We start from the raw sequence: 21,170 nt of genomic DNA on the forward strand, positions 1-21,170 counted from the left end.
CAGCCATGTCTAATGTCTGATGACCCTCCACCGCTCTTCTGCAGACTGCTGCCAACTCATGGGGCAAGACCTGGGGTGAGGGTGGCTACTTCCGCATTGCGCGAGGAGAAAACGAATGTGAGATCGAGAACTTCATAATTGGCGTGTGGGGCAGGGTAACCATGGAGGACATGCACAGCCACCATCACCACCACCATCACGGAAGACGCAAATAGTGACGCGCAATAGAGTCTGCCTCTGATCCTCGCCCCCTCCTCCCCGTGAGAGCCGTGTACACCTCATTGCCAACAAACACCAAATGCTCAGTCAAGACTATGGCAGGAGAGTGGGATGTGGTTTCCATCAAAGCCATCAAATACAATATCCAGTGATATTCCTGCAATATCTATTCAAATATATTAGCATTGCCAGTGCTGTTAAGTACTCAACGCCATTTAAAATAGGAAAACACTGGAGTCTGCAGACTCATGCTATGGCTACGACTATACTGGATAAAAAGAATCCCCGATTATGGAATAAGCTTTGCATCAGTTTTTCCCCTATGCTAATGAGAAAACCATGCAAACGGCAAGTCATTTCAGATTTTTTACACCAATAGTTAGGCAATGGTTTGTGTTGGTGGAAACCTGTCTCCAAGAGTTCCCTGCAGGCCCTCTGCTGGCCACAGGACTCAATTACAAACCACTCAGGACTCTGTATTACAAAGATCACTTCTCACAGGTTCTCTTCACTGCAGTGACCACAGTTCACCTCATTTAGTCTGAAATGTCCATTTTTGATTTCAAGGATGGTTCTACTTTTCATGGTGTGTTTTTTATTTTATTTTTATTCTATTATAGGTTATAATGCCTTTTTAGGTCTCCTGTTCGGCAGTTCAGAACAAAGAAATCAGGGGGTTACAATGTAATGGTGGCTGTCTTACTCCAATGCATTCATCAGTAATATTCTCATATGTAAACAAAATACATTCCAGCATTGAGGCAAAAATATACACTGGAAAGGCAACAGACAAGGGGGTGGATTAAGAGGTTGAGTTTACAACCAATTATTTATTCTGAAATTCCCTAGAACTGTTTTTGCAATAAATATATCTATGATTGTGTACTTCTTCCTGAAAGATTGGCTGCATTAGTTTATTTAGCCCAAGAGCAAACAAAACTCTTTTCACCCATGTAACAGAGATGATTTCTGCTTGAGATGTTTGTTTAAACCAAACAAATTTAGCATTTTTATGCCAGTAAGGCAGGAACAGTGAAATATGTCCCTGACATAATTTACTGCTTTTTGTTAAGCAGATGAAACTGTTCTCAATTAGATATGATGGTCAAATTTCACAATTAATTCCTGCCCAAGACTTATTTTTGTACTGTAAATTCAGTGGTTTTTAAAGAACTTAATATCAAACATTCAGAGGCACATTGTAAGATCAGTAATGCCTTCTATATAAGTATTTGGACAAGTACTGTTTGACTAAAGGCCCTAACCTTCCCACTGTTGAACACAGCAGTGAATAAAAGTTAGTGAAAGTTATCTAGAGTGGGAGTTTCTTGGATGTGACCAATCAAGTCTCACCAATTCTGAAGTACAGAACTCTCTTTTATTAGTCTTAAACTACTTTCTTTATGTAAACTAACAAGACCTTGCATAGTCAATGTCACCATACTTTATTTGTTATTACTTTTAACATTTTTAAATATTTTAAGAAAAAAAAAATATTGTGAAACATTTTTCATATATTAATGGTGCAAATGCTATTATGGGTGAAAAGAGAACAAGACCACTGAGTATTGGATTTTAGGATTGTAGAAGATTATCTTTTCGTAAAATATGTTTTTAATAAGATTTTTAGTGATTTTTTTCCTCTTAAGATTACAAGCAGGACTTTGCCGCTTTTAGCAATCATCAAACAATTCCATCAAATTATGCAGATATTGCACAAGACACTTTTTCCCCAACAGGCTCTGAGTCAATCATATTTACCCACCACAGGACAAGATCAGACTTTTGTTCTTTCATTTTTATCCATATATGGGATGAAACATGTGGTCAGTCGTTACATTAAGCTTGCGTGTCAGCCTTTCACTGTATATCATGCTCAGTAATTTTATCAAAGCCCAGGCGCAGACCATGGCTCTTTATAGCAGCAGCATGGTTGGATTAGCACAAAGACTAACTGAGGCGTTACAGTATAGAGCTGCTCAGAACAAACACAGCTGCTAACTTTCTGCATGACACCATTAATGCTGAGTCACTCCCAATAACTGAGTGCAAATGGTCATATGACCGCATTTGGCTTTAACTGACTCACATATCCTATGGAAACGTATGCTTTATCTTGTTACATGCATGGCTTTTTAAAATTCCTGTGAAAAGCCTTCCTGTTTAATATTTTCACACTGCTGTTCAATCTGTACGTTTAAAAGGGGAATTCCACCAAATTTTGAAAATGACTGCTTACTTAAATGGTTAAGATGTAAACAAAGCCATTCAGAGTGATTTGATGTGAAATGCTCCGTTCCAGAGAGATTTACTGAGCCAGAATTGTTTATAGTGGTGGTGATGGGAACCAGACGTGTTTAATGCCTCTAAAAGCTCCCTCACAAAAAGGCAGTTAAATGAAACGTTGCCACTGCCTGATGCCCGAGACATTGTTTTATGGTAGTTTTAGAAAAGGTAGTTTATGGTAGTTTTAGAAAAGATTTTGGCCTAAAACATATTTTTAAAAACACATTTGTAGTCGGAGAGATACATGCAGGATGTTCTAAGGCAAAACAGTCCCAAAAGGAAACTTATTTTGTTACCACTATTTTATTATCATTGACATTACATATAAAAACTCAGAAGGCATCTGATCATTTTTCGGTAGTACATGAAAAAGCTATATATGTGTTTTGGACATAGTGCCCTCTGGTTCCTATCATAACCACTGTAAAGAAATTGAGTTCATGCATTTCTCTACAATTAACCATTTCACATCACAGCACTCTGAATGACTATTTAAATCCCAAACACTGATTTTTTAAAAATTGGTGGAATTCTCCTTTAGGCATATGTGTAGTTGCCACCCAGACAGCCCTCTGCTACTGCTATTTATTTCTGAGGTGCCACTGCCATTATAAGCTACTACTAATGGACATAAACTTGACATCAACGCCGAGCTGTTCTCAAAGTTGTGATGGGCTTACCTATCTGTTCACTTAGCTAGAACTCATTTTCCATCAACGCACCAGAGATAAACCACTCACAAAGCCTGCTCCAACAGAGCGAGTGCTAAGAGACTGAACCCAAGTCATGCAGAGGCCCCTATAGGAATAATTGGTCCCTTTCCAGTTTGAAGAAATCTTTCCCATTACATTTTTTAAATCAAAGAAAAATACCTTTGTCAGAAATGACTTCATTTAAGAGTCAGGTTTGTAAATGTTGTTCTTCTGGTCTTTTGTGCTATGTGTATTATCTTGCTGTCCCTTGTATTATGCGTATGCAATGCAAACCACTGTAGTGTTCACTTGTGTGCTGCAATAAAATCTAAATCCAAACATGGCTCACTCAGATACAGACATTGGCTTGTAATTTTTTTGTATTAAAAATAAACAAATGGACACATTTTTTTGAATAACCCTTTTATACGCGCTATAAAACATGCAAACTGTATTTACAAACACATGCATTCGTTAGAAATAAGAATGACTATTACACTAGGAATCCTGTACTCGAGTGAAACATACCCTTAATAACTTGTTACTCAAGTATAAGTGTATTTGCTCTGTTTATATTTTTAATGGAGTTAAAGTACAAATGTTCTTGCCTTTAAATGTGCTTAAGTATCAAAAGTAAACGAATTGTGAGATAACAATCCAACATTTTTCCTGTTGTGCCTTTGAGGGGAATTCCACCAATTTTCAAGTCATTCAGAGTGGTTTGATGTGAAATGTTCCATTCTACAGAATGTGAGAATCATTCCCAGTGGTGGTGATGGGAACCAGAGATCTGAAATCTTTAATGCTTTAAAAAGCTCTGTAACTGAAAGTTATTACACCAACTGATTACGAATGTGCTGCTTGATGTCTGAGACATCGTTTTACAGTAGTTTGGAGATGGTTTTGGCCCAAAATGTATATTTTAAGATCCATCCATAGCAAAGAGGGGCAAGCAGGCACATGTGGTAACAACAAACAAGCACTTCATTTCTGTACTCAAGTAATTTTTTTAGGTTTCTGTACTTGAGTATTTCTATCACTTAATACTTTTTACTTACTACATTTCAAAAGAAAAATCTGTACTTTTTACCCACTACATTTTCAAAGCAGGCTTGTTACTTGTTACTAATCTATTTATTTATCTATTTATCTCTCTGTATCTGGTTTATGCATTTTTAATCAGGAAATTGCATTAGGGCACCTAATGAAGCGCAAATCGGCTCCCTACTGAACGTGAAGGGAGCCGATTTGCCTGTAATTGGCTACATTCACGGCTTACAGGCCCCAGCAGTGAGCATGTGCGAAAAAGAAGATAAACAAACAGATGAGAGCGGAATCCAGCGGAAGCCACAGAGTTGAGCCAGCACTTAAAGTGGACGGTGAGTCTGAAAAAACCTGCATCCGTGGCCTTACCACAGCCAGTTTATGAGGAGCCTGGCCACTTCCTATTTCCCCCGTTATATCAAAAACAGGACTTCTAAACAGCAGAGGGCGCTTGAAAGGGAGTCCTCAATGAATAGGAGTAAATTGCGCTCAACGGCTAAAACGAACAGTTAAAATAGTTTCTCATCACTCGCCCAGAACGTTTCTTTAATTTTAGAAAATAGAAGGATGTATTTCACTAAAAAAACAAAGAAAACTTACCTATATATTTCCTTTTTTCTACAGTAAATGGGTTTTGGGTGGCAGAAGGCGGTGAGTGCTAACTGATGGGCGAGCGGAGCAGCTCATTGGCTGTTCGTGCTCACTGACGTCATGAACATACACGAGCGCCGTTTTAAACACGTATAGCTCTTTTACATTTAAAATGTTTAAGCATTTATAAACTATGATTTTGCTCAAATGCTCCATATCAACCCATTCATTTTGGACTCGCTCGGGAGCGCCCTCTAGCGTTTAAGCAACCCGGAAGACATTGCAGAGTGGTAAATCTCCTCTCTATAAGTTCTCTGGCCTCATTCAGTGCTGGAGTGGGTGATCGGGTGAGTCTGGAGAATTCCCGGAGGGACGGTGGAGTTTTGAGCCGGTTACTGTGAGTTAATGAATAAACTTACAGCACAAGAACGCTCAAACTGTAAATGCTACATCCAGGGGTATATCTGTAGTAATTTAGGGGTTAAACCAGCCGAGATTTCAACAATGTCCATCTCAAATTCTTGTAAAGGAAATCAAACATGTAAACATGTTTCGGTGCTCGAGACGAGTGGACTTTTTTGGATGATGCCTGCAGCTCTAGTATAAACCGTTATGTACACTTAGTTTGGTGGATGTGTAGCTCTATTCCTCAGTAAAAGATATCCTGTTTAAAAAAATGACTTAGAAATGATTTTTAAAGATTTTTTTTACTTAAAGTACATTTATTTGCATGTACTTTTACACTTGTAAAAATGTTATACTTCAACTTAAGCTTCCTTTTTTTGATTACTAGTACTTTTACTTAAGGGACTTCTGCACTTCTGCCACCTCTGCATGCAAAAGCAAACAGAACCCAAAGAAATCTTATTTTCTCAGATATATCACTATTTTACCATCAACTTTATATATCAAAACACAGAAGACACATGTAGGTTCACTGATTTTTGGATCGCAAATAAAAAGGCTACATTTGAGCTGTACACATTATAACCTCTGGCTCCTGGATCACCACCACTGTAAAGCAGTTACTCTACAATGAACCACTTCACTCCAAAACACTCATTCATTTATGTCTCAACAACCACATTATGCACAGATGTATATATGTAAATGTAGAAATATATACAGTGTCTCTCACTCAGCTCTCCATATACATGGATTAGTTGATTGTGCTTGTGTAAGCCCTTTACTTACCCAGGGAAGAGCTGTTTGGTTGCTTGCAAGGAAAAGCCAGGTTAATTAAAAAAACATAACATCCCCAGAGTCATGCAGCAAATGAATCATGAGCTCCAGGGTGAAGACAATGAAACTACAGCTTGGACAGAGGTTTAAGACCACTACAATAATAGGTGTAATAAGCCAAACACAAAACAAATCATTAGGAAACGAACCCTCCAGTGAAAAACATAAACAAATAATAAGCAACCAACAATAACAACCATGCACAACAGCGATATCGGTATATGGTTTCTATAGTTCTATTTGATACAATGTATTTAACAAACACAAACATAAAAAAGAACTGAAAAAGCTGGCTTGGTTAGCCTACCTTGGATGGATGATTAGCCAAGCTGTTTGAAATAATGAGGTTGCTCAGTCCGGCTCAATTATGTATGACATCACCCAAATATGTCAGTTAGAGGAGCGAGGAGAAAAGCTAAAGTTCGCCAGCATCTTATTCAACCTGTCCGTTCCACCTCACCTTAAACGGAGCAGCAGTTACTATGGAGGACCAGATTTGCCAAAATGAAAAATAAATAAAATTAAAAATAAATGACATGGTAAATTAATATATAAAGTAGAATTGCAAAAAATAATGATAATAAATCTAAATATGTATAAATAAATATACATAGCAATTAATATATTAATAAATAAAATCTTATATAAATTAATATGTCTGCATTTATTTATGTCTATTTAGTAATTTCCCCTTCTCACTAATTTATGTATTTTTTTTATTTATGTTTCTTTATTACATTTTTTTTTCAGTCTTTCCATTCATTTATTTCCATAACTATTAATTTCTATATTTATTTATTTCTCTATTTATTTATTTCTGTATTTCCTGGTCCTTATGCTAATGTTAAAGGGGCTGTCAGTCAATGATGTCACAGCGTCTTAATATTCCTATTGGATGATTGATATCAGATTCTGTAGATCGATTGTACATGTCTTGGTCTGTCAACGGTAACTAAGGACAAGATAGTACAGTAACGACTGTTTACTGGCAGCAGACAATCAAAGATCTGAGAGTTGAAAATGAGAGCTGATCTGGCTGAAAATGCGGGTCCGGATTATTCACTCTTCCATTGGAGGCTGTGGAGGACAGTTTGGTCCATTTAGCTGATCTGCTGATACAGAGGTCGACCCGTAGTGTTCAGAACTGTGGAGGAGGTGGTTCATGGTCTTTTTCTACAAAATTCAGATCACTCAGACATTTGGACGCCCTTCTCACTCACTGCCTGTGGAAGCCATCAAGAGTTATTTATCAGCAGGTTTGTCTGTCCGTGACACTGCAGCTCCTTATGGAGTGAAAGAACAGTTTAATCAGCTCTTCTCCTCCTGGTCTTGATTGCTGAGCCTGAACGTGAAAAACACGCCCCCTCATTACCATATGAACGACGAAATACAGAAATAAATAAATTAAAGAAAAAATAAATAAATGAATTAATGAAAAAAATAAATAAATAGATGAATACATGAATCAATGAATAAAGCAAACAATTGTTAAAATTATAGACGTGGAAAAATATATAAAAATGGCATTAATAAAACAAAATAACAGGAATAAATAAATTGAGAAATATATAACTGCAGAAAAAGGAAATATGTTTATAATTACAATCACAATAAACAATATATACTTTATTTGGTTTTTTTATTTATTGATAAATTTACTGAGCCATTTATTTTTTAATTTTATTTATTTTTCAATTTGGCAAATCTGGTCCTCCATAGTTACAAGATCACGATCTGCACCTCTATTCAGTTGTAGATTCTGCAGTTTGCTGGGAGAGATTGAGCCACGTTAGAAAATCCTTTCACTCTCATTTGAAAAAAGCAAAAATAAAATGTCAAAAAATTAGCATTTGTTTTCTAATTTTGTATTGAAAAATGTTTTGTACTGTAATGCAAAATCATTGTATCATTATATTTAGACAGGGACATCAAGAAACAGTACTGCACAGGTTAAGTCAGTGAAAAATGGATGGAATAAGAAGAATTAGCTTGAAGAGTTTATAAGCACCACTTGTGCACTAGAAATGCAATGATTATAATGAATCACTGACGACTCTGCAACCCATCTACAGTAAACATTAACACTGCAGGCACGTACAATAAGCACAGTAGTCTACAGAACGTTCTGTATGTTTAATTTCAAAATAACTGATGGCAAAACTGAAACTATTTACAGCACATATTGCGTAAACACTTATGGTCTCTGTACAAAGAAATATACATGCAAAAGTATAAAATAACTGAAATAAAAGTTTAAAATGATCATACATACATTAAAATACAATGGAATTGGAACTAAAAGATCAAATTAACAAAACAACGCATCCAGTCCAACTTTTATGACGTAACGGCATCTGTACAACTTTACAATGACAAATAAATTAGAGGACATGATATGTGACTATACAGATGACTCCACCACGTTCCTTCCTACTGGAAAGATTCTCTGTCCACCACTCACACATTCTATTGAGTTTCACAATCTGAATGATAGAGAATTGTTTAAGGTGATGCTTCCTAAGCATAAGAGTGGAGGAAAAACTGTAGACTACGGACCAATGAATAGCTGCAAAAGAAAAATCTCTTCAGTGCGAATTTTTACTGTCAAATTGTTGAAAATTTAGCCAATGTGTCACCAAAAACTATCCAAGGTCTTTGACATAGGATCTACATTTGTATAAAAACTATCTATATGGTGAGATCTTATATAAATATCATAATTTAAAGGCTTCACATTTATGTCAAGGACATCTTGTCATTGTGAGAAAATGTGAAAAATGGCCAAGACTGAGCAATAAAGTTTTGATTATGATTGGGAAAAGGGTTGTAGAGCACCCAACTAATGTGCAGAAAAGCAGATGTTAAGTCTGTGAAAATGTCAATAACATCCAAGAAAGATCATCTTCAAACTTAAACAACAAAGCTATGGTAAACACATGTAAACAATCTGTCACGGCTTCATAATGTATAACTTAAAATAGTGAAATATGGAAAAGAAAAAAAAAGTCTCATAAAGCTTGGCGAGCTTTGGTATACCAATAACGACATTAACAAAAAGTGACACGAACGTATAAGTGCCATGTAGACAATGACCCTGTGGTGGGACAGGGAAATAATACTCAACTAAAGTCCAGGTTAAATAAACGCAGTTAACAGCAGAACTTGCAGTACCAAGTACATGCTTGTCTAAATATTTATTACAGGTACAACAGATGTCTTCATAAATAGTTGCATAAACTGTTTAAGCCGCAACATTGCACATGATAAGAATCTGGAACATACAACGTGAGTGCATTTACAGTATTCAGTCTTCCTTTGAGCTCTTATGTCCACTGCCACTCAGATGTTTGGCTGCCCTATGGCTATCTTCCCTTGGGGTTCATTTCTCCCGTCCTGGGATGCTCTTTATAAACAGATATCATAAAATTGAAAAGGAAAACAAGAAAAACTGCAGACACAGACTATGTACAAAGTAAGGCTTATACATCTTTAAATTGCACAACACAATTTGTTCTGGTTAAAGCAAATGTTTAAAAAATGTTTCTTTAAGAGGTTCCACTTGCAGCTTTTTTAAATTGTTATAGTTAAATGTGGCATGATCATTATTGTTTGACTAAGCAACTTAAGCTAGGCGACCAAACAAGCTTTGATTTCAATTAAAACAACTCCAAAGAAACTGCCCTCACAAGTTTGCTTTGCAACTCTGAAGCTAAATCCAAACTGTGTAGTTTAGCAGATTCTAATGTTTGCTTATTTCTTAGCATTATTTTCTTTTGTTTCACTATTTTAGTGTTCTCTCAGACATGTACCTGAAAATTTTGGATACAGTTATCTTCATTTAATCTAATTTTCTTTTAAGTCACTTGCAGGAAGTTTTCTTTTCCCTCAAATTTTTTGAGTTTGAATACTGTAAAAGCGTAAAAGAACTGCTTGCTCCCTCTGGCTCAGGCAAAATGGGGGGAAAAAGGGTTCTAGACTCATTTGCATCACTTTCTTCACAGAAAAGCTCTGCCAGTGTTGTGCAGGTACACTTTTTTCCACACAAATCAGTCCACTGATCATTAAATCAGTGGAATAGTTCATATGTATTCCATTGATTAAATCTCTTAGAAATCTTCATTAAATTTGACCAGTCAGCAGCCAGCAGCATAAGACTGGGAAAAGACAGTTAATCCACACATGTCGCTTTTTTCAGAACTGTGTTCTACACGGCTCTCATTGGCTAAGGTGATCGTTTCCACATACTTTGATTGGCTGAGGACTGAACGTGTCCTCTGAATTGCACCTGGCCACTGAAAGAGGATGAGATTATCTTTTTTTTGGAGTTTTCTTATGTGCGTGGTTAGATCCTAGGTTGTAGCCTGCTGTGCAGGAAGGGCCTGACGCCTCCTAGGGGCCGCAGGTCGTTCTGGTGTTTGCGCCGGTCGATGAAGGAGATGAGTCTGGAGGTGTCAATGCACTCGGCAGAGCGGCGGCCGCCCCCCGGCCTCAGCCAGGCCTCCTGAAGGCAGGCGGCGGCCGCAGGCCGTTTGGAAGGCTCCGCCCTCAACAGCAGGCACACAAAGTCCCGCGCCGCCTGACTCACACCCTGAAAGTAATCCTCGGGGAAGCTGAAGTCTAGCCGGCAGATGTTCAGACAGGTCTCCTCCACGCTCTCGTCCAGGAAGGGCGAAGCTCCGCTCAGGATGACGTAGGTGACCACCCCAAGGCTCCAGAGGTCAGAGGTCAGAGAGACGGGGTCCCCTAGAACCAGCTCAGGGGCGGCAAATTCCGGGCTACCCAAAAGAGGATGAACATAGTGGGCGGAGTTTAGCTGCACTGCATCACCAAAATCTGTCAGCTTCACCATTGGCTGAGAGGAGCTCTGATCCACCAACAGATTTTCAGGCTGAGAGGACATTTAAAAAAAAAAAGTTTTTCAAGATTACAAACACATGATGATCAAAAATATATTTAGCATATTCTCTGTAACACTTTTACATCTGTACTACATACACACACACACACACACACACACACACACAATGATGCATTACATTTTTGTATGAATTGTTCAAACTGACCTTCACATCCAGATGGGCTATTCTGCAGTTATGTAGGTAGTGCAAAGCTTCTAAAATGTCCCGCAGATAAAAGGCCACCTTCTCCTCAGTGAGGTTTCCCCAGCTGACAATGTAGTCCAGCAGACGTCCCTGATCAGCCCTGTCCCCATGTACAGACAGACACACAGTCAGATACAGAAAGTCTATTTATCAGTGCACTTAAGTTTACTCTGTGGGTATAAAGGTATGCGTGAATGTGTGTGCTCACATCTCCAGGACCAGCGCATAACTGCTGGGGGTCTCGAAGGTGTCCTGTAGGCAGACTATATGGGGATGCTGTAGTCTCTTTAAGATGCTGAGTTCCTGAGTGACCTGATCACGTTTCATTAGTTTCTTATTGACCAGTTTGACAGCTACAGTCCTTTTAGATCCTTTCTGGTCACACCGTTTCACTACAGCAAACCGGCCCCTGACAGAACAAATCAAGTACATGTAAGATGGTTATATTAACTACCACATAAACTTCATCTGCCTGGACTTTGTCTTATTACTTAATATGGAAATCCTAATTATACACAAAGGGTTTAATTCGTACCTGCCCAATTCTGCCACCTCAGTATAGAAAGACTCAAAGTTGTCTTTCCACATGACCCGGATTCCATCACTGGAGGGACCTATAAAAGACCAGATTTAACCTTTTTTGGTTCACTCATATTTAACTCATATTTAACTCATATTTAACGTATGATGTTTATACAGCCATATCCAAGTGTGAAAGGGGTGGGAGTTGGGTTGTACTTACTTAACACTCTGAGACTGGCTGATGTCGTCACACTTCCCACATCATTGGTGGCGATACAGGTGTAAACGCCATCATCCTCTGAAGCCACACCCACAATGCGAAGTGTGGCCTCTCCAGTCTCACTGTAAGACAAAAATCATTGTTGATTAATCTGTCCATGTAGTACATACCAAGTGGCCACACTGTAGACTCTTAGTTAAGACTTTATAGAACAGGAGTGCAGATTTTAGTCCCAGCTCTACCACATCTGATCAAGTTATTCAAGGCCTTCAGTAGTATTCAAATTTTAAGACATTTTTCCACTGGGCATTGCTACGAAACCTCATCAGCTCCACTAATAATAGTACAAACTAAATTAAAACTGAAACTAACTAAAAACTAGACTAAACTTTCAGTACTTTTCAGTAAATAAAAAAACTAAATGTATGGATGGATATACAGATATTATTTGATGCCAAGACTGATGTAGATACAACACTTAAACAACACATAAAATGTAGAAATTCGGACTAGATCCATCAGAAATAGCATTTAGGGCTATTAATACAGAAAAGAAAAATGCAGACATTTAGTGCAGTAGCCCAGCGTCACCTGAACATTCTGCTGCTCTGTAGTACAATACATGAGTCATCAAATACGGATTTAAATATTGGTCAAATCTAAACATTTGTCCGTTTTTTAAAAATCAACATCTGCTAATACCAATTTCATTGCGCGTGCCTAATACAGACCACTGACTGGTCAATCACAGAATTGTCAGACAACTGCCATTTAAAAAACAAACAAACAGCATATGTCCATTGAAAGCTAAACCAGAGCTTGTTGCTACTGTTGTTTTGAGAGAAATAATGTGACCATCACAAAACCTCCAGAAAACCTTGTCTTCTTGCATGGATGTTGCAATAGGAAACGGAATCAGGTACTCAACCAGGATATGTATAGTTCTGAGTACAGATGAGTAATCGTACTGTACCGCACCACACCACACTGCCCAGTGGAAAAACACCTTTAGAGCCAATGGGGTTGTATTATACTGTTTTAGAGTCTAATGGTCTAAAAAAGTGACATCAATACCTGTAAGCTATGCTTAAGTGACCATTGTTGGTCAGTGTGTTTTGGTCAGGTCCCTTCCAAGTGATGGTGGCTTTAGGGCGGCCACACACCTTACACCTGAGTGTGACACACTCGCCCTTATCACAGGTTACGTCATTCAGCGGAACAAGCATTTCTGGGGGAACTGGAGAAAGATCACACCACATCAAACAAAATTAATTTTACACTTTCAAATGAACATTTCTAAAGAATGAAAAGGGCCAATGTTGAGTAAAAAAACCTACCATCATAGATGTAATTGGGGTTTAGAAGCTTTAATAGAAAACAAAAAGAAGTAATATTAAAAAGGGTGTCCAAAGCATTACTTAAAAAAAAAATCAAGGTTGTGCACATTATTAGGATATTACTTGTGTATGTATAAAGACATATCTGAAGGCCGAGGTGAAATACTATCTTTTCTAATTGCACGTGAGCTATTAGTTCTTAGAGCAGACATCCTACCTTTACAGAAACCTTATTGGCTAAACCATCTCTGGACTTCCTGTATCCGTTTTCCAGCTTGCCCTCCTTCTTCCCCTCCTTCTCTCTCTTCTCTGACTTCTTCCGAATGCGAAGGGATGTGTGCCATGAAGATGATTTCCTGTTGAAAAAGGATTCAATAAAAGAGCTTTGTTTCATGCCCCAGTACTAAATGCCTTCAACAAGGATGGGAAGATAAACCATCTTAACTATCAGAGGCTCTTTCTCTTACTTAATGGTTCCCTCTGCGGAGTCGGGGATGCTGGCAGAGGTGTGGCCCAGCACATAGCCAGGGATCCAGCCCTCAGCGGCGGGGCTCTGGTCAGTGGCGGCGCGAAACACTAGAAACATATTCTGCTGGTTGGAGGCCAGGATCTGAACCACCTCACCCTGACACACATTAATCTCATCCTCTTTCAGTGCCACATAGTCCTGCGTCACGAGCATGGTGGAAATATTACTGCTGCTGCTGCTTTCACTCTATGGGGATCAACACACAAACAGTCTCAGGCACTGAAAACACATAGGTCAGTTGTCTTTACAGTTAGTGACATAACTCCAGGACCAGGAGAATTACTTCCACAGCCATGCACAGACATGGTTAATAATGTATATAGCTCTTTGATTACAGCACAGCTGCAGGCTGATCAAGCTAGGCTTTTATTCACAGCTTCTGACTGACCAAGTTTAGGTGCAAACCTGAGAAAACATGCACAGTGAACCAGACACTGACTCCCGAAAGAGAGGAAAAAAAGGTGGAAAGATGAGACCAGAATCCAAGTTAGTCATTTAAACAGGACTCATATCAACAGTGTGCATTTAAATTTAGGCTCAAGTTACAATGAAACCATCTAGAAAGATATCCAACAGTTTTTCCATTCACTAACAGTAGTTAGAATTATCCTACTGTCTTCCAAAGATGATACAGAAATGATAAGAAAAAGGCAGTGGCACAGTATGAAGTGAAAGAGTCATGACAGCTTTCAAAGAGGAAAGACTTTTCTCTCCAGAATCCCACACACAGAGCATCAGAAGTTAGTAAACTGAGTAGCTGTAGAGATATGTTACATTTCAGGAATGCAGGGGTTGGAAATCCCAATCATCAAAGGCAGAAAGCAGACAGATTCCAAGTAGGGGTTAGTAAGTTCAGTAGACAAGAGAGGGACAAAAAGCAACAAGATCTTGAAGTGGAGTAGCTGTAGTAGAGCTTGGGCTGAGCTGCAGGATGCGCTGAAGCCTGTGGATGAAGTAGGGCTCTTACCCCATTACTCTGAGTTGACTGGACTGACTGCTCACTGGCGGAGGAGCAGGTACTCATGCGGTCAGCATCTTTACTGTGGGTGGAGTGCCTGTGGCTTTGGTTCTGATTCTGACGGCCCAGTGTGTCACACGCATCCCCAGGGAAGGTGAAAGAACCTGGTCGGCTGGCTGGGGAACCCGGCATGGAGCTCCAGAAGGAGGCGGAAGAGGAAGGGGTAGAACAGCCCCCGCTTTTCGGCCCTGGGCTGCAGGGCGGGAGACAGTCTTTGAAGGCTGGGGTGGCCATTGGAGTGGCCATTGTTGAGATGGTGCTTGGCCTAGGTTTTACCAATGCCAGGGGAGGTACAGCTGCTCGAGGAATTTCTATGGGAATCGAGCTGTCCCGGTTTTCTTTAGAGGCATTCTCCAAAGGCTCGCCACGTTTAGACCGAGGGCTGTCCGATACCTTCACCTTAGCAGAGTCTCGGCCTGTGTTGGGATCTGTAGCGCAAGACAGACCTTGAAATATCTGTACGAACCTGACAGAACCGGAATATTCAAATCGGAGTTCAGACATCATTTTTCACATTTTTGTCTTGGGTGAGGTTTAAATTTCACATTCATGTTTCTCATAGCCTCCCCAACTTTTAAAGGATTTTGGCCTAAAAATCACTGGTACATACTGCATTCTTCCTGCCTACTTTTATTATGCTTTAAGTTTGAAGCTTATTATTCATTAACTACATGTAAAACGATGCAAAATAATTGAAGTATAATTTAGTCACAGGAATGAGGAACGGAATTCTGGACTTAGACGCTGAAGTCACTCATTATATTGCAGCTGAGGTCCATGTGTGCAACTGTGAAAATGGATGGGAGTGAAATAAAACCGTGGATTTGAGTTATTACCATTTGTCTGGACTACAGTAGGGTTTAGACGGAATTCTAGTTGAGTTTGGACAAAATTTAGTTGGGCTACAGTCAGTTTTGCACTGAAACCCTGGCACTGTGAGATCGAGGAAGCCAGATTGGAGCAGGATGTTCACAGGCTATATTTGGGTTCAGTTCAAAATTTTAGGCCCAATTAAAGCTCTGCTGCATGTGGGTGAGTGAATAATTAGGCATACCTGATATTTTGTCAGGGCCATCGGGGTCGCAGGCTCCGGGGCCCAGGGCGGGAGAATGGTGGCGGAGAGGCTGAGGGAGGCGGGAGGGCTGAGGGATGCGGGAGGGGCGTGAGCGGGAGACTGACCCTGCTGGAACTGCCCCACCTCCTCCAGGAGCTGTGCTCTGCCCTCCGCCTTGTCCTCCACTGCCACTAACAGCAGGGCCACCTGGAGCACTCGCGCTGCCCCCCACATGGTTCCTCTGGTACTCAATGGGAGATGTCAGCGCTGCAGGCAGGCAGAGAGCAGACAGAGAGATATTGAGCAATAGGTTATGTGATTTACTTAGCTTTAGTAACATCTGCATCTGAAATAAATACCTGCCACTTTCAAACAGATGAACACCCTTTATCTATGTGATATGGCTAAATTTTTATTGTCACAAGTGCGACCTACAACCAACTGCACTGGCTTTAAATGTTGTGCTGCCAGTTTGATTGACAGTCCGGACTTCACTTTGTGTGAAGGAAAATTTGACACTAACCAATTTGTTTAAGCAAAAACAAATGGTTTCACTATCAATGTTAATGTGAGAAAAAAAAATACACATAATTCATCATTTTTATTATACTAGATTATGCAATGGCATAAAAGTTTGCATTTTCATTTAAATCCAAACAGATTTCAGAAGCAGCAGGTAAACACTGAGTGGCATGCATTTATTCAACTAGAGGAAAAAAAAGTTTAATTTCAGATGAATAACAGGTTGTTTTACCAGCTTACAACTCCACACTTACTCCGCAATTCAAAGGAATCTAGACATGCACCCCTTGTACCATTGAGGAAGTTGCGCTGACTCTCCAGGATCTGGCTGATCTGAAGGGTCCAGACCTGCCGGACTCCAGGGTGGGAGGAGTGCAGGATGAAGGCCTCAGTGCTGCCATTGGACATTCTGGAGGTCAGGGTAAATTTACACGGGTCACCATCTGCACTGTCCTCCAGGCCCAGACAGCTCACCTACACACATTGCAAATAATCATCACTATTAACCTAACACCATAAAGAGCCAAACTTGATGAGAATACTTGTATGTGAAAAGGCACCTTGATACTGTTCTTGTAAAGGAAACCAGGCATGGAGAAACCTCTTTTCTTATCCAGAGGTTCACTGAAAATAACAATCTGCTCAAAGAGGAAGACTCTTCTCTCCTTCATCCTGCCCAGCAGGCCTCCATCAGAGTCTGACACCATGAAGGTGTCCTGTAAGAGGAGACGACCCTGTGCCACTATCTTCCCCTGAGAGAAAGAAAGAGAGAGGAAGACACCAACTTAAATTCACTGTTTGACAGAAAGCAAGAAGTATCGTTTGTCCACACCTCCCTATTTTTATTTTGACCAATGACTGGCTGTCTTACATCAAATCCCTGGAGTCGGCCGACATTCATCATGTCGTTGCATCGCTTTGGTACAATGCACATGACCTCCACCGCTTTCTGTAAGAAAAAAAGCATCACTGCACTAAGCAATCCACAGAGAACCAAAGATTAACGAAGGCCGGAGCATGGCTGTGTGATCAAAACTCATCCCATGTACGTACCTCCAAATCCAGTGAGTCAAGTCCAGCTTTTTTGGAGTACTTCAAGAAATCCTGTTATACAGAAAGGAATATTTGATCAGCCCAATCTGATTAGCCTGCTTTGTAAACAATGACAAAGCTTTGAAGCCCAGTGAGCTGAAGCATACACTTAGAGACAGTGGGAACGGAGAGAGGAGATCAACAGACCTTGAGCAAAAGCTGGTACTTCATGATTCTCTGCACTGGTTTGATGAGCAGGTCAGTGATCTGCAGCCTGTGACCCAAACGCTGCTTCAGGTCCTAAAAGTGAGAGTCAAAGTGTAAATGTTAGATATAATCATCTCCATTTTATTTACACAGTCTCAAAGTGCTTTACATGAAAAGATAAGCAAAACATAACAAGGATGTAACATTAATTGGTTTGAATAAAATAACAGCAGAATTGCAAACTGTTGAAAAAAAAGGAGATCCAATGCACTAGGTATATGCTAGCTAGGACAACATGCCTTTCATTTGCATAAAAAAAAACATCAAGCAAACTTGCATTTCTAATATTCTTCAAAACACTATTCCAGAGCCCACAGACATGCAATAGAAAGATCCTTTACTAACTGGACCAGTAGGAAGCAATTCTAGGACTTTGCAGCCTGACTCAACTAAGTGAAAGTTTCATATTATAAAACAGTCCCAAAAAAAATGTTTTATTAAGAACATACCTCAAAGTAGGTGTCGATGTACTCTGAGACAATGTGTTCAGATTTGGGTTTGTTTTGGCAGTAAACAATGTACATGTGCAATCTCCGCTCCTGCAGTGAGAAGTAAGAAATTAAAATTGGCTTGGTAAACTGTGTGGAATCTGTGGAGGATGTGTTGTGCATGCAGATGAGGAAATTAACTCACATGTTTCACAAACAGAGAGCCCAGACGATCAGGGTCTTCAAGGCACTTCTCCAACTCTCCCAGAAAGAAACTGAAAAGTCAGGGATTACAGGCTCTTAGAATGCCAGCCATTACAGGAGATCTTACACTAGTATCAGTGTGATTGTACAGTCTTTATTAATATCAAGTATATAATAATAATAATATAATAATAATAATAGGAAGGATTACTGACTCTCGGTGCCAGTCATAGATTTGGTGGATGTTGCCAAACACAATCTTGTCTTTTCCTTTCATGTCATCAGGGACCCCATCCTCCTTCATCCTTGTCATATAGCCCTGGAAAACACAAAGCAACATTACACTGCATGCAATGCGTAGTAGTGATAAGATCATCTTCAAATTTCAATAGCAAGTGTCCCACTCCTGAAAGCCACAGAGCAGCCAAGGTCACTCACCTCAACAACCAAACCTAGATCCCTCACATAGTCCCTCTCTGTCTCAACCAGCTCCAGCAGTACATAGCTACAATCAAACAAATAGGGTACATGTTGAGAGTCAGTACAGATAATATATTTAAATGGGGGGGGTGACTTTAGGCAATAAAATAGACACATACTGGCGTCTCTTTAGGAAGCCTGTCTTGCGCTCCTCCATTTCATCGACAGGGGAGGAGGAAGAGAGGAGGGAGTTGTCTGAGGGGTTGAAGGAAGGACTGCTGCTGTCAGCTTGCTCCACGGACAGAGAGCTTGGCCGGTCCTCCAGAGCCTGACCAGAGACAGCATTGTCACAGAGACGCACTTTCCAAACACACATATACTAATGTACAATTTGTGCTGAACTAGATTTAGAATTTGGGTGATTACAGACAAAATTTGTGATTTTAATCCAGTACCAATGAATGCAATGCTTGTTCAAGTAATATCTGAAAAAATTGAATGAAGCCAGAGTCCTTCTTAGGAATAGCCGTCCTGGTTGCACTGAACGCATGGTAATAACAAAACTTTATTTGGTAACAGACACACCATGCCCAGTGTTACTGTTATGGAGTGTTGCACCTGTCATGTAATGCAATCGTATACATCCAGGCTATTACGTTTGAATATGGACTATCTGTAGTAATTTAAGGATATTACAAATGTACTCACAAATTACATTACAGAACCTTCTCTGGTAAAAGTAATCTAGCTCAAATAGTGTTAAGATGCACCCATTGCCCCAGCAACATAATCCACCAAAAATGCAGAAAGGTCTAACAGACAGGATCACAGTTATTAAGTATTATAATTTGTCTACTGCATGGGAGCACTGACACAGTACCACACAAATCATCAAGCCATTCTAGATGCATACACGCACACTGTTATGACACTTACCATCTTGCTTTTGACCAGCTCTTCGATGGCACTGACTAATTCTGCAGCACTAGGTGTCTCTGAGCTGGAGGGGCGTACTGAAAGACGGGATGACGTCTGAGGAGAGCGAGAGTGAGGAGAAGAGGAAAAGAAAACTGGGTCAAGCGTCATCACAGAAAAAAAAAAAAAAATCAGACAAATCTGTTGGATGCGACACCCTTTTCATCTGATGCTTTTTAAGCTATTTGTTTTGACATCAGGCCATTATTAACAATTTCTTGAGTTTCAAATGAACTACCAAAAACAATATTTAGGTGCACGGACAAGACACATAAAAAGATACGAAAGTAGAATTATTATCTTACAACAAGACCTGTCTTAAGTGTCACCAATTAGGCAAAATCCTATTACTGTGCATGACTGAAAACAAAAACACTAAAGCACAAGTGGCATTTGTGAAGTTGTCCCTGATTCTGTAGTTGCAGAATACAATTATGTTGTTTTTGGGAGCAAAGCTCTCCTGAGTCTCAACCGATTTAGCAATGAGAATAATAATTTAGAGTAGAGGCACTTAATAACTATAAAGAGAAATCATTCCATACTGTGTCCAACTGTGTCCAGGCACATAAAATTGGTTGTAAAAACGCATGCCTTTAAAGGAACATTCCACTGGTTCTTAACAACATTAGCATTATGTTCAGCAACGCACCACTGTCAAATATGTAAACAGAGCTTTACATCAAGAAAATATCTGAAGAGAGATAAACAAATGGAAGATCAAAACATGCAGCTATCTGTCAGACCAGACATCCAAAACGCTGATCACATGACTATTTTCTGATTTTACTACAGACTTAAGAATTGACAACAGTATGAAGCCAGACATAATTAATGATATTATGATGCTAAAAAGCAGTGGTATGTTCCTTTTATTAGTAATCAGCAACAATCCAGCCAGTACATAGAAGTGAAATCTAGCAGAAAATCTCACCCTTGCTGTGCCTTCCAGACTTTCCAATTTGTGTCTGGGAGTGGCCTCTGGTCTGCTTAGCTTTTACATGCCAATTAGACACCAGAGTGGATAATGAAGGGTAAAGCACAGAGGAAGGGGGGAGGGGGGGAATGGGGAATGGGGGGGGTTGTTAGAGGGGTTGGGGGGGCGAGAGATGCTCTCTGAGATTCAGAGTCATTAGGCACATGACCCCCTCTGACCCACACAAACCAAACCCGCACACCCCTCTCTGCTTCACAGCACATGTGCCCTCTAGTACTCTGAAGCTACATTCAGACGAGTTAGGACACACTCTGAGGCACCCAGTCAGTTTAACATAAAATAATAATAATACCTCCAACACATATGGAGGAACCAGGGTTGATAATGCTTAATTGAAAGTGATTAATATATACATGGAAATAGATGAGAAGTAGAAATAAAAACAACACAAAACAAAATCAAAGTATGAAAACTAAAGAAAAAAAAACACAAACAAAAAAATAAAACAAATAGAAATAAAGATGGGGGTACT

General features: G+C 39.7%; 2 protein-coding genes across 7 annotated transcripts in view; one reads left to right on the top strand and one right to left on the bottom strand.

The window, feature by feature from the left end:
• Positions 1–3,551, top strand: part of tinagl1 (tubulointerstitial nephritis antigen-like 1) — a 41,160-nt gene extending 37,609 nt beyond the window's left edge. The window contains exon 12 of one of the 2 annotated variants that reach the window (XM_036566478.1): positions 45–3,551. In XM_036566478.1, the coding sequence (XP_036422371.1) occupies positions 45–215 (171 nt within the window). In that variant the 3' untranslated portion in view covers positions 216–3,551. The remainder of the gene's footprint in view (positions 1–44) is intronic. The other variant, XM_036566479.1, reaches the window with a different exon arrangement.
• A 4,641-nt stretch (positions 3,552–8,192) lies between these two features.
• The window catches only part of trioa (trio Rho guanine nucleotide exchange factor a), a 111,891-nt gene continuing 98,913 nt past the window's right edge, over positions 8,193–21,170 (bottom strand). For 3 of the 5 annotated variants that reach the window (XM_036566483.1, XM_036566484.1, XM_036566482.1), the window contains 22 exons: positions 19,666–19,761; positions 18,909–19,057; positions 18,748–18,814; positions 18,525–18,628; positions 18,311–18,380; positions 18,127–18,216; positions 17,618–17,710; positions 17,432–17,482; positions 17,250–17,327; positions 16,939–17,130; positions 16,672–16,852; positions 15,857–16,123; positions 14,752–15,230; positions 13,723–13,970; positions 13,473–13,611; positions 13,256–13,283; positions 12,993–13,155; positions 11,919–12,040; positions 11,712–11,790; positions 11,385–11,585; positions 11,138–11,276; positions 8,193–10,962 (listed from right to left, as the gene is read on the bottom strand). In XM_036566483.1, coding sequence (XP_036422376.1) covers positions 10,417–10,962; positions 11,138–11,276; positions 11,385–11,585; positions 11,712–11,790; positions 11,919–12,040; positions 12,993–13,155; positions 13,256–13,283; positions 13,473–13,611; positions 13,723–13,970; positions 14,752–15,230; positions 15,857–16,123; positions 16,672–16,852; positions 16,939–17,130; positions 17,250–17,327; positions 17,432–17,482; positions 17,618–17,710; positions 18,127–18,216; positions 18,311–18,380; positions 18,525–18,628; positions 18,748–18,814; positions 18,909–19,057; positions 19,666–19,761 — 3,582 coding nt within the window. In that variant the 3' untranslated portion in view covers positions 8,193–10,416. Of the gene's footprint in view, positions 10,963–11,137; positions 11,277–11,384; positions 11,586–11,711; positions 11,791–11,918; positions 12,041–12,992; positions 13,156–13,255; positions 13,284–13,472; positions 13,612–13,722; positions 13,971–14,751; positions 15,231–15,856; positions 16,124–16,632; positions 16,853–16,938; positions 17,131–17,249; positions 17,328–17,431; positions 17,483–17,617; positions 17,711–18,126; positions 18,217–18,310; positions 18,381–18,524; positions 18,629–18,747; positions 18,815–18,908; positions 19,058–19,665; positions 19,762–21,170 lie in introns of all 5 variants that reach the window. The other 2 variants (XM_036566481.1, XM_036566480.1) reach the window with 1 other exon arrangement.

The sequence above is a fragment of the Colossoma macropomum genome, unplaced genomic scaffold (assembly GCF_904425465.1).
Source record: "Colossoma macropomum unplaced genomic scaffold, Colossoma_macropomum, whole genome shotgun sequence".
NCBI classification, from domain to species: Eukaryota; Metazoa; Chordata; class Actinopteri; order Characiformes; family Serrasalmidae; genus Colossoma; species Colossoma macropomum.